Source organism: Anser anser, assembly GCF_964211835.1.
Source record: "Anser anser genome assembly, chromosome: 27".
NCBI lineage: Eukaryota > Metazoa > Chordata > Aves > Anseriformes > Anatidae > Anser > Anser anser.
In genome coordinates, this window is record NC_139748.1 from 1,696,318 (window position 1) to 1,707,111 (window position 10,794).

Consider the following 10,794-nt stretch of genomic DNA (forward strand, 5'->3'; position numbering starts at 1 on the left):
GCCAGAATATTACCCTCCAGAGTGTGGGCCCAAGGCACTAAGAGAAAAACCTAGCCAGGCAGTAAATGTGCTTTATTTGGCCAGGGCACAACCCCTACTACATTCCTTCAAGAATCTGAATGGGAAAAGTTAAGTCCTCAAAATGGATTAGTAAATAATCTCATAGTTTGTGGCATCTGCTGAAATAAATCGGTGAGTTAGCTGCATTCTTACACTTTGGGAGACAGTCAAAGGAATTGCCAGCTACATTGATCAAAGATGTGGATTAGCTTTGGCTGTTACTGAATGAGACACTGTATGCTAGGAGAGACCAACTCACAGGTACATACTAGAGCTGAAACCGTCACTTAATTCTTTTAAAAATACTCATCTGATTTTTAAATTGAAGTTCAAAAGGAATAACTCTTTTTTAATATAACACGAAGAAGCAAAATTGCATGTCTTATGTTTCAAGGAAAATGGAAAATTATTAATCCTTGTGTTTTTTAACCCTTCTGTGCATCGCATTCTGCTGATGTAGGGAGAAGGTTGAAACAGGAAAAAACTGAAATCAGAGATTCTTTGTGATAGCACTGAAAAACCACGTTAAAATAAGACTGTGGGTTTAGTTTTTTATTCTTCCTTTGGTTAGCATACTGATACTTTCTGATTTGCTGCTGATACTTGGGAGCTAACAAATATTTATCCTCCTACATTGAAAATTGCGCTGCTGAAATGATCAGCAAAAATATGATTTTTTATTAGCCTAAACTTGTAGTTCATTGCTATTGTACATGTGGCATTATACTTTGTGTATATTCCACAAGATATTTTTTTTTGCCTTGCCATAGGTGCTTTTTTCTGATATTGTATGTGTGAAAACCCCAGTTTGAGCCTACACTGATGGGACTTGCTGCTTTTCACTTGCTGTAAAAATGAGTGCTGCCTAACCTGTCAGGATTGAGCTGTGTTAGCAGCAGGTAGAAGCTGGTCTCTGCGTGGTGCTCACCTATGCCTCAAGCGATCCTGTTTAACAGTTAGTAAGGATTTTGGAATATCCTATGTAACCAGGTGTGCTTTTTTCTTTTTTTTTTTTTTTTTTTTTTTTACTTTCAGTACTTACTAGAAATGAAAAGTTTGGTTCTACCTCCAGAGCATATCCTGAAACGAGGGGACAGTGAGGCAGTAGCATATGCTTTTTTTCATCTCCAGCACTGGAAGAGAATAGAAGGGGCTCTAAATCTGCTGCACTGTACATGGGAGGGCAGTAAGTATCTCTCCTTTTTTTTTCTGTACAATAGGCTAATCTCTGCCTCTATTCACCTCAGTCACAATTGGTTTTGTTTGTGAGAATCTGATCACTTGATTCAGATACAGATCTAATGTCATTCATTCTTTTTCAGCATTTAGGATGATCCCGTACCCATTAGAGAAAGGTCATCTTTTCTATCCCTATCCAAGTTGCACAGAAACAGCAGACAGAGAACTGTTGCCAAGTAAGTGGTTTATAAGCGGTAACGATAATAAAACATAACTTAAGGACATGTTCAATTTGTGCTGTTCTTTATTTACCTTACAATGTTTTTTAGTTAAGAGCTTCCCTTGAAGGGGATTCAGCTATTTGTTGATGTCCCTCCCAAACGATCCTTAAGCATATCACAGGTGTGTAGGCCAAACATTAGCTCGATTCTGTAAAAACATAATGGCTTCTTCAAATATAAAGTTTGTGTGTGGTACCTTCAGCCTGCGTTTGACAATTTTTGACAGCAACTAAATGGACCAGTTCTTTAAATTATTATAAAATCCATGACTTCTTTTAAAACTGTTGTAGAGTTGTTTCCTTTTAGCAAGGAAGGAATGCATGTTTTCAGTCCTGCATTCAAGTACCTAGCAGAATGTGTTTGTGATCGTACAGAGAATCTTCACAGAATGTATTTTGGTTTCTGTCACTAATTCAGTGATACATATTAATCTGTTGGACACTATGCTGCTTGGAAATTTTTATCCATTTAGATCATCTTGTAGATTTATGTTAACACTTGACACTGAAAAGTAAGTCTTCTCCAAATGTCCAGTACTTTGAGATTACTTCATGGAAGTATGAACCTACAAGTTTTATTGCTTTGGTAAGGCAACCTGAAAATAAACCATTAATGCCCGTGCTCATCATACTTAGGAAAATAGCATTAATTTAAATTAGAATTGGACTCTTTATTGTACATGTTAATAGAATTCCTTTTGTGAAGAAACACAAGTCCCGCAGGACTGGAAAGAGCTACTGCAAAAGCACCATCAGACCCACTGAGACCACAGCTGTGGAAAGCAAAACTGCACATACGTGTTTCTATTTAAAAAAACTGAAGTTATATTTAAAATGTGTAATTTAAATTTGCCCCCAGACTGCTTTAAATTACTCGTTTCTCACTTACGCAGGATATTGCAGAAGGAATTCCTCGGTTAGTGACTAACCCTAACTTGTAGACTTCTCAGCATAATTAAACACCAACACATGCAGATATTTCAACACGATCATTCACGCATTCCTGTTATGTTTTAAATATAAAACTACCCATAAATAAAATCATCTTAACACTTTTATTGCAGTACTTCCTCAAGGAATCTTGATACTTTACTTTAAATAGATAAATTTAAAACAAATTATGTTGGCCATATTAATAATGCAGAAATCCTGGATTGATCTGACTAGTGACAATTCCCAAATGGCTGTGAACATATGGAATTGCCTTTTGTTGTCCTTACCTATTTTGGATTTGATTGTAGCTAACGAATGTAGGAAAAACTAGTGCAAAAAGAATCTTTCCAACTTAGGGTTATCGCTTTCTTTACATTATATATCTCTGCGTTTTAAAAATCAAGTGAGATTCTACATTCTATGAGAGCATGACATTTATTCCTTAGTAGACGAAGTAGTTTCTTTGATTTTTCAAGTAGAGACTGTGTTTCTGTCGTACTGTATCATGGCATAGCAGGGCTGATTGTCTGTTAATGAGTGAACTGATAATCTCTGGGATATCATTAAACATCTCTGACTAGATGGAACTCAAATGCTCTGCCTAGTTGTGCTCCAAAATTATACACTTAAAAGCAAAACAAAACCCAAATACTCTGCCTCTGAATTGCAATAGCACAAGTCACTTTTGTTGGGCTTGCTTTTATAATAATTTCCCTTACGTGCCAACATTCAGAAACAGTAACTGAGGATTCGTCTTCAGACTTCAGTCTGTTGCATATCAAAACCCTGCAAGTACAAAATGTAAAACAAATACAGTGAGAATTAGTGCAATTATATTTTTGTATTTTCCAAAAAGGTATACTTAAATTTCGAAGCCTTTGTTAGATTTTAAAACGAGCTTGTGAAGAAATATGCAGCCCTTTCATAATTGCTTATGTCTGTAGAAAGGTTTTTCTTCATTTGAAAACCATTCAAAATCATTGGTTAAAAGTCAGAGCTGCAGGTATTCACAGCCGGTAAGTAATTGCAAATTCACCAAACAGGTCCTCAGCTAGCAACCAGTTGTAGTGTCTTGAGTGCTGAAAGCTCCATATGCCAGCCCCTTAGCCTTTCTAATCACCTTCTTGTGATTTTGTTACCGTAGATTGGAAATTGCAAGAAACTGCTATGTGGAGAATTTATAACCTCGTCCTGGTACTGTTTTCTTTGAGGTCTACTCTGTCAGCTGCTCTGAAAAATTTACTGTAGTCTACCAACCAGAAATCTTTGAAAAGTATTAAGGAGCTACTTTGCATTTATATATAACATGATGGTTGTTTTGTACATGCTGTGCATTTGATCTTACAGGAAGGGCAGATAACAGAATTAATGCTTCAGGTGGTTGAAAACACCTGAATTGTTTAAAAATGATCTTGGTAATTTTGACAGCTTGTGGATTTTGTAACTCTTCCCTGTGTCCTGTTAATAGAGTACCAAAATCTACGGCTGATGAAATGCTTCAGAAATAAATGCCATGCAAGTGAAAAAGATGGTTGGGAAGTGTACTGACTATCAATAAGTAAGATGAGCCTTTGATATGGGGGGAAGACTTTTGAGAAGTTTGAATAAAGTACTGGAACTTAATATGGGGTGCTGCACAATAGTCTTGACACTGAATTTATGCATTCTGTAAGTCTGGAATTAAGCATAAAACTATGTAAATAATTCAGAAAACTGTCTTTGATTATCAAATGTCAATATTCTTATTTTTTTTCCTTTTCAGCATTTCACGAAGTCTCCGTTTACCCACAGAAGGAACTTCCCTTTTTCATCCACTTCACAGCAGGCCTGTGTTCCTTTTCGGCAATGCTTGCACTCCTTACGCACCAGTTTCCTGAGCTGATGGTCATTTTTGCTAAAGCTGTAAGTATTGGCTCTGTCATTTCTATTTTACCAACGTTTCCCACATGTTTGTATTTTAAAAGTCAAAGATGCCAGCTTCCATATAGCAGACGTTTGCCATGTTTCACTACGTCTGCTAAGGGCTTGGTATAGGACTTTTTAGCATGCTTCCTGCTGCATTATTACTGTTCATTAAAAAAAAAAAGAAGGAGGAGCTGCTTGGACAGCTACTATGCCTTTAGGTTCCTACTAAAGGAAGGTCTTGTTAACGCTAAGTTGAATTCTTGGGCAAATCTGCAAAGAGAATAATTCATACAATTCAATAAAATGTTACTGAGGTCTGCCTCGTTTCTGGATTTTTTTTATGCCTCCCTTAAAGAACCTAGCTACAAATGATTGGACAACAGCAAACAGCGGAATACATAAGTGTACATATGGGTGGGTTAGAAAGCAGTGATTTAATTGCAATAGCAGTTATGAAATATTGAAGTTGGTAGAAAGCGAAAATGATCTTTGCTGCTTTAAATATACTTAATTGTGTCTTCTATGAGCTTTTTCTTCACGTGAACGGTTTCTGTGCACCTCTCTTTTTTCCTTCTTTCTGCCCTATTCTTTATGGGTTTTCTTTTCGCTGCTTACCTGTTAATATTGGTACTGGCTCTAATCTTAAAATCTTTTCCTGGACTCTGAAAGGTGTACTGTCGTACTTCAACAAGGAGGAAAAAACTGTATAGGCAGCTTCCCTTACCCACAGACTCAACTGTGTAATATATTAGGCCTTTATTGAGCTATGGATCTCATGCAGTGGAGTGGAGTCACAACTCAAGAGCACTGAACTATCAGTGAATTGTTATTTCAAACTTTGCTAGTCAAAATAGAAAGTGAAAGAGGTTTTGCTTTCTTGCTGTTTTAATACATCAGGTAATGGAGACCCAAAAGGTAAGCCCTTTTTCTTAAGAATACGTTGCTCCTGAAAGTGTTGGCTTTGCTAATAATTCCAGTGTACAACATCCAAATCATGCAGGTCTGAGAGTGGGGCCCCGTCTCCACGTTTCTGTTGATCTTTATGTTAGAAAATGTAGTTGGACATGCCAGTGACAAATTTCAGTGCTGCTCATAATTGGCCGGATCCCTAGTAACTAGGGTCTAACTATCTGCTTGATTAATTCTGTAAGGACTGCATTAGCAAAGTTGTGTGATTTCCAAAGAGATACAAGGTCAAATGTTATGCTAACAAAGAATTGCTTGGTGAAGTTCTCTGCTAGGTTTCTTGAACCAAAAAAAGACTTTGTACAAGTTAGTTGGCTTTATATAACGGCATTTTGAACGTCAATTTACATGTCCAAATGTGGGGAAAAAATCACAAGGTTTGGTCATTTGGCAGTGTATTTATTTAACATTCTGTAGGAAAGGATGGATAGTGCTTGCTCAGCAGAAAAGATGATCAAGAAGCATGGATATTGCTGCATAATTCCACCGAGCAATTGACAGAGATGACAGGCACAGATGAAGGGGTTCTTGCCACTCACTGTTCTTGTTTCATACTGGCAAAAGTGGAAATTACATTGTTAGATAAACAGAAAAGGAGTGAATTCTGTATTGATCTATTGAGATTGGCTGCTGGGAAGGACATCGTCTTCCAGTATTCTGCTATTTTAGAAAGAATTAATGTTAATTTTTGTTCATACTCTGACTAATAGTCTTCCTTATCTTAATTATTAGATTATTGTACTCTTGATCCTATTCTTGTTTTCAGAACCATTCAGAAAACTTGTAAGAAACAATGATATTCAGTATCAAACTCACACTTTCAATTTTATTCCTGAATTGCCTCAGATCCTTTGCAAGTTGTTTCTGTATTTTAACTATAGATAGTGCTGTGGTGAATGCTGTGTTGAACACTTCATAAAACATTCTCTCTTGTGCTTTGGAGGTATGTGGCATCTAGATGAATTTTGATAGAATCATCTAGGTTGGAAAAGACCTAGATCATGAGCTCCAGCCATCATCCTGACTTACTGAATCCCATCACTAAATCGTGTCCCTTAGTGCCACATCCATGTCCCTTTAATACCTCCAGGGATGGGGACTCCACCACTTCCCTGGGCAGCCCATTCCAACGTTGACCACTGTCTGTGAAGAAATTCTTCCTAAAAATAATTTTGTACTGAAAATGGAAACTTATGTTTAATGACCCCCCCCCCCCCCCCCAAAAGAGTACTGGGATAAAAATGTGCTGTATCTAGTGTTATACCTGCAGGTAATTTCAGTGCTTTAAACTTTCTAAATAAGATAAAAACCCTGTGTTTTTCATGATTTCAAGTGCTATTTCATGATACTACGTTTTAACTTATTAAATATAATCATTTGAGATAATAAAGTTCTGGACGGTAGATACTTGGAATGCTTTGACCTTAGTGAGAAAGTGGTACAAAACAGATTTCTAGCAAATTGCTGGAATTGTTGAATTTCAAGCAAATCTAAAGCACGGTTTTAAGAATGACAATTGAAAAGTATTGTGCATATGGATTTTTTCACTATAACTAAGTGATTTAAATACGACTACTTAGATTATATTTCAGTTGCTTCTTAAACTGTTGTTTCCAACAATTGAATCTAGTGAACTGCATGCCTCTAAACAGCTTTAAGAAGCTGAATACCTTTCTATTGACTTTAAAAGTCTGAGTTTACATATTTTCATTTGTTAGTGCTTGAGTTTGTTTCCTCCGTAATAAATCACAGGGTAAACCTTGGCAAATTGCTAAAAGTATTCCAAGTGGCCAAAAATCACAATGAAGCATTTGCTAGTTCCAATGTATACAACCTAATACACCATCAACAAAAGACTTTAGCACTGGCACCTACCCGATTCAGCTCCCTCTGAAACTGATGGCAGTCTTTCCATTGTAGTCACTGGCCCTGGGATCAGGCGCCGGCGGGATTTTGGTTATGTTTTATGCAGGTGGAAGGGTTTGCAGGCACTAGGGACTGATGCTCGCAGAAGTGCTTAGCATTTACTAATCTAGTTAGAGCCAACCATGGCTTTACTAGTTCTCTTGTAACTCGAGTTTTAAGACGCGTCAACTATAGGAGTAGGGGAAGATGTGCCACGTGAGTCATTTGGGTGATGACGGGGCAGAGAACCCATGATCTGCAAAAGGACTGCAGGGGCTTCAGAGGGTGCTGTGGGTAAGGGCTCAGCCTTGCTGTTTGGTTCAGCTATATTTCTGATTTCTGAGAGTCACTGTTACTGATAACCTGAGGTCTGTGGCTGTTGGGAATTCTCTTGGTAAGTGGCAGAAGGGAGGAGGTACAGGAATGGATGACAGTAGTATGTACAGCTCACTGAGCAAGCTGAAAAATATCTTCTGTCAAAACGAGACGAAAGGATCTTGTTTCCATTCAGTATGAATTTTTATTTTTGAATAATTATGTAGGTGGAGGACTGGGTAGCTGTCTAGGATCTTGCAAAGGTGATGTTGCAAAGTTCCTTTTTGCAAAGTTCCTATTTACAAACTGTGACAAAGACGCTGAGAAGTCTGCTTTCAAGAATACTGCAGATGCAGCGTGACAGAGGGCACCGTAAAGAGTCTTGTCAGAAGTTCCCGAGACCAACTAACATGCTTAACTTAAGAACAAGTCAGTCCCGTTTTTTTAAGTCCTAACCTTTTTTCCAATATACGCTACTGGAATAGACCAGCGTTAGTTCATTTTGAAGTATTGAAAAAATACAGCAGTGTTCCCGTATCCTACTGAAAACACGTTCCTATTCAGGGAATTGGACAAAATCCTAAGACAATACATGTTCCAAAGTATTTTGATATGGATTGCTTGATATTTTCACAACAAAGAAAGAAGTCATGGGACTTAAATTAAGAATTGGCTAATTTTTATGATTGCAAGATAAGGAGAAAACATATTTCATTCTGGTTGTGCTGTAGCTCCCCATTAGAGGATTCCTTGCCCTTCTCCTGATAGCAGCCAGCTAGAGACAGAATATAGGACTAAACAGACCCCAGTCTGTCAAGTCCTGTTTTCTGTGACAATCTGCTTTACTTTCTGAACAAATCCCCCTACCACTTTCCCCAAAGCTCATTAAGTGAGACTGGAGAATTAACTTTTTAGCCAGCTGCTGAACTTTTCATATTTATAAACACTTGAGTCTTTTGCTTATCTAAGAGAAAATGTGTATAGTTTGGAGATGTGCACTTCCCTGCCAATGTGTAATGAGTGGTTCTACACTTCATAGAAAAAAAGCCTGAAGTTTCCTGTCACAGCTGAGTGTCGATGCCAAGGGCAAAGGTTTCTTGCCTTGCTAATCTACATCTTAACTCATGCACTTAATGTGAAGGTGCCACACGCACGCAGGCAGGGAAGAAGCTAGCTGCAATGAAAAGCTCCTGCGCTGTTGTGAATGTTATGTTTTAAAAGCCTTTTTAATGTAATATTTGAGGTTATGATAGAAGCCAGGAGGGCCAAAGTAAAACCCTCAAAGTAAATGAGTCCTGTCACTGCTGCCTCATGAAAAGAGGGTTTGTGTGAGGATAACACAAGTCCCGGTGGAACGGTCGGGGGGATGGGTTGAGAAGGTGCAGGGGAGTGTGCACCATTTGTTTTAGCTTAATCTTTATTTCTGGAACTGTTTAGATGGCATCTAGAATATGGATCCTGTCTGGAAGAAGGGGCTGGTCTCGCTGTGTTGTCTGTTCAGTTTTTACACGTTTGAATCGATGACCTATATATAATCCATGCCTGAATATACAAGAAAATGCACTACCCTCCTTTCCATCTGGTTAACTGACGGTGTGAGCGCGGAGCTGCTGGCGGGGTTGCAGCACAGAAACGCCATCCTAACGCGTCCTGCTTGTGCCTAGGTGCTGCGAGTGCTTTGGCCCGTGAGTGCTCCTAGCGTGCTGGCCTCCGGCTGAGCCCTGGACGTCCCCTGGGTGAGTTGTGCTCGGAGCCGCGGCTTTCTGGAGAGGTTTCTCTTTTTTTTTTTTTTTTTTTTTGGTCTTGGTTTTAAAGTCAGACACTTGTCTGCAGCAACACACTGTAAGATAGAGGTTTTCTTTGTTCATACCTTGAGCCTATGGAAGGAAATTGTTTTTTGAACTTGAGCTCATTTATTGCTGTGATCTGTTTTTTGTTTTCCAGTTCTTTGGGACTGTCCTTTTACCCTTCGCTATGGAATCGCTATGGAAAACACTGAGGTCCTCGTGCTGTCCAGTCTGTGGCATCAGCTGACTCCAGTTTGACCGGAGCATGCTTTCCACGATGCTTCGATTTCATTGTTCCCACAGGCGTCTCTGCCAGCACCAACTGGGCATGGTTAGCTGACACCAAGGGGGGAAGGCAACAAAGAAAGGTGTGCTCTTCAAACCGGTGTCTTTCACAGGCTTCCATGTTGGTAATGGTGCTTTATGTATGAAGTTCTTCTTTGGCCTTGGCGTCTGTAGTCATCTAAGAAAATAGTTTTTGTTGAGCAATAATCTCATTGCTCTCTTAATCGCTTGTACAACAGGAAGCTAATACTTCCTCCGTAAGAAATGAGAGAACACAAATTGAGCAGATGTTTTGAGTATTGACACTTCTTTCTCAGCTGGAGACGCACCAGATAACTGGCTTAGATTTAATTTTGTAAGCCTTTTTCAAAATATTTGTTAAGAGCAAAGTATGGCTCTGCTTTCTTTATTAAAAGGTTACTTCTTAACGCATTGAGTTTCATTGAATTCGTAAGCTGCTGTTTTAATACAGATTATAGCGTACAAACAAAGATTTGTTTCTTCTGTATCCTGTAAGCTTGCATTACACAAGGAAATTGTGGTACAAGCTCCTCTATTTCATATTGTTATTTCTTTAGATTTAATTGTACATCTTTTGTCTTTCAAATCCCTTTGCGTTGAAAAGCAGGATGATTTCTGAAACTGCCAAAAGTGATTGTGGTATCTGCACGGGAGTCTGCTTGGGAGACCCGAACTTTCAAGTGTTAGTCCAAAGAAAAAGTACTATCATTGTTGATATCAAGTCTTGAAGAGAACTGAGGTGTGGAGCACTCTTCAAAGGAATTACTTCACATATGGACCAGCCACAAGGGTCTGTTTACTGCAAAGGTGAAAAGATAGCTGTGGCAGCCAAGTGCTTTGAGGTAATTGGTGTGACCTCCATTTCCACTCTTCCCCCATTAGAGAAAATGTCAACTCTTTAACATTCGGGTCTGCTGCTCAGTATTGAGGAAGCAGACTCATGTTAGACAAGGTGTCTTAAAATGTGGAAGTGGCAAAAATAGCACGGGCTTGTGGATAAATGCTAACTCTGAGCACATGAAGTTGCCCATCTTCATACATTTCACAGATATACACATACAGTTATCCATAGTAAATAGGGAGATTTTACATGCTTAATCTACACTGAATCTTTGTGAAAGATTGATGTAAGCTGTGACCTCGATGGCTTCTTTGAAA

The 10,794-nt window shown here is 38.6% G+C and overlaps 1 protein-coding gene across 5 annotated transcripts in view; it reads left to right on the forward strand.

Moving 5' to 3' along the window:
* The window catches only part of ST7L (suppression of tumorigenicity 7 like), a 35,534-nt gene extending 25,491 nt beyond the window's left edge, over window positions 1–10,043 (forward strand). For all 5 annotated transcript variants that reach the window (XM_083812404.1, XM_083812402.1, XM_083812403.1 and 2 more), the window contains 5 exons: window positions 1,096–1,246; window positions 1,383–1,475; window positions 4,215–4,354; window positions 9,208–9,279; window positions 9,488–10,043. In XM_083812404.1, coding sequence (XP_083668530.1) covers window positions 1,096–1,246; window positions 1,383–1,475; window positions 4,215–4,354; window positions 9,208–9,261 — 438 coding nt within the window. In that variant the 3' untranslated portion in view covers window positions 9,262–9,279; window positions 9,488–10,043. The remainder of the gene's footprint in view (window positions 1–1,095; window positions 1,247–1,382; window positions 1,476–4,214; window positions 4,355–9,207; window positions 9,280–9,487) is intronic.
* Window positions 10,044–10,794: the final 751 nt, after the last annotated feature.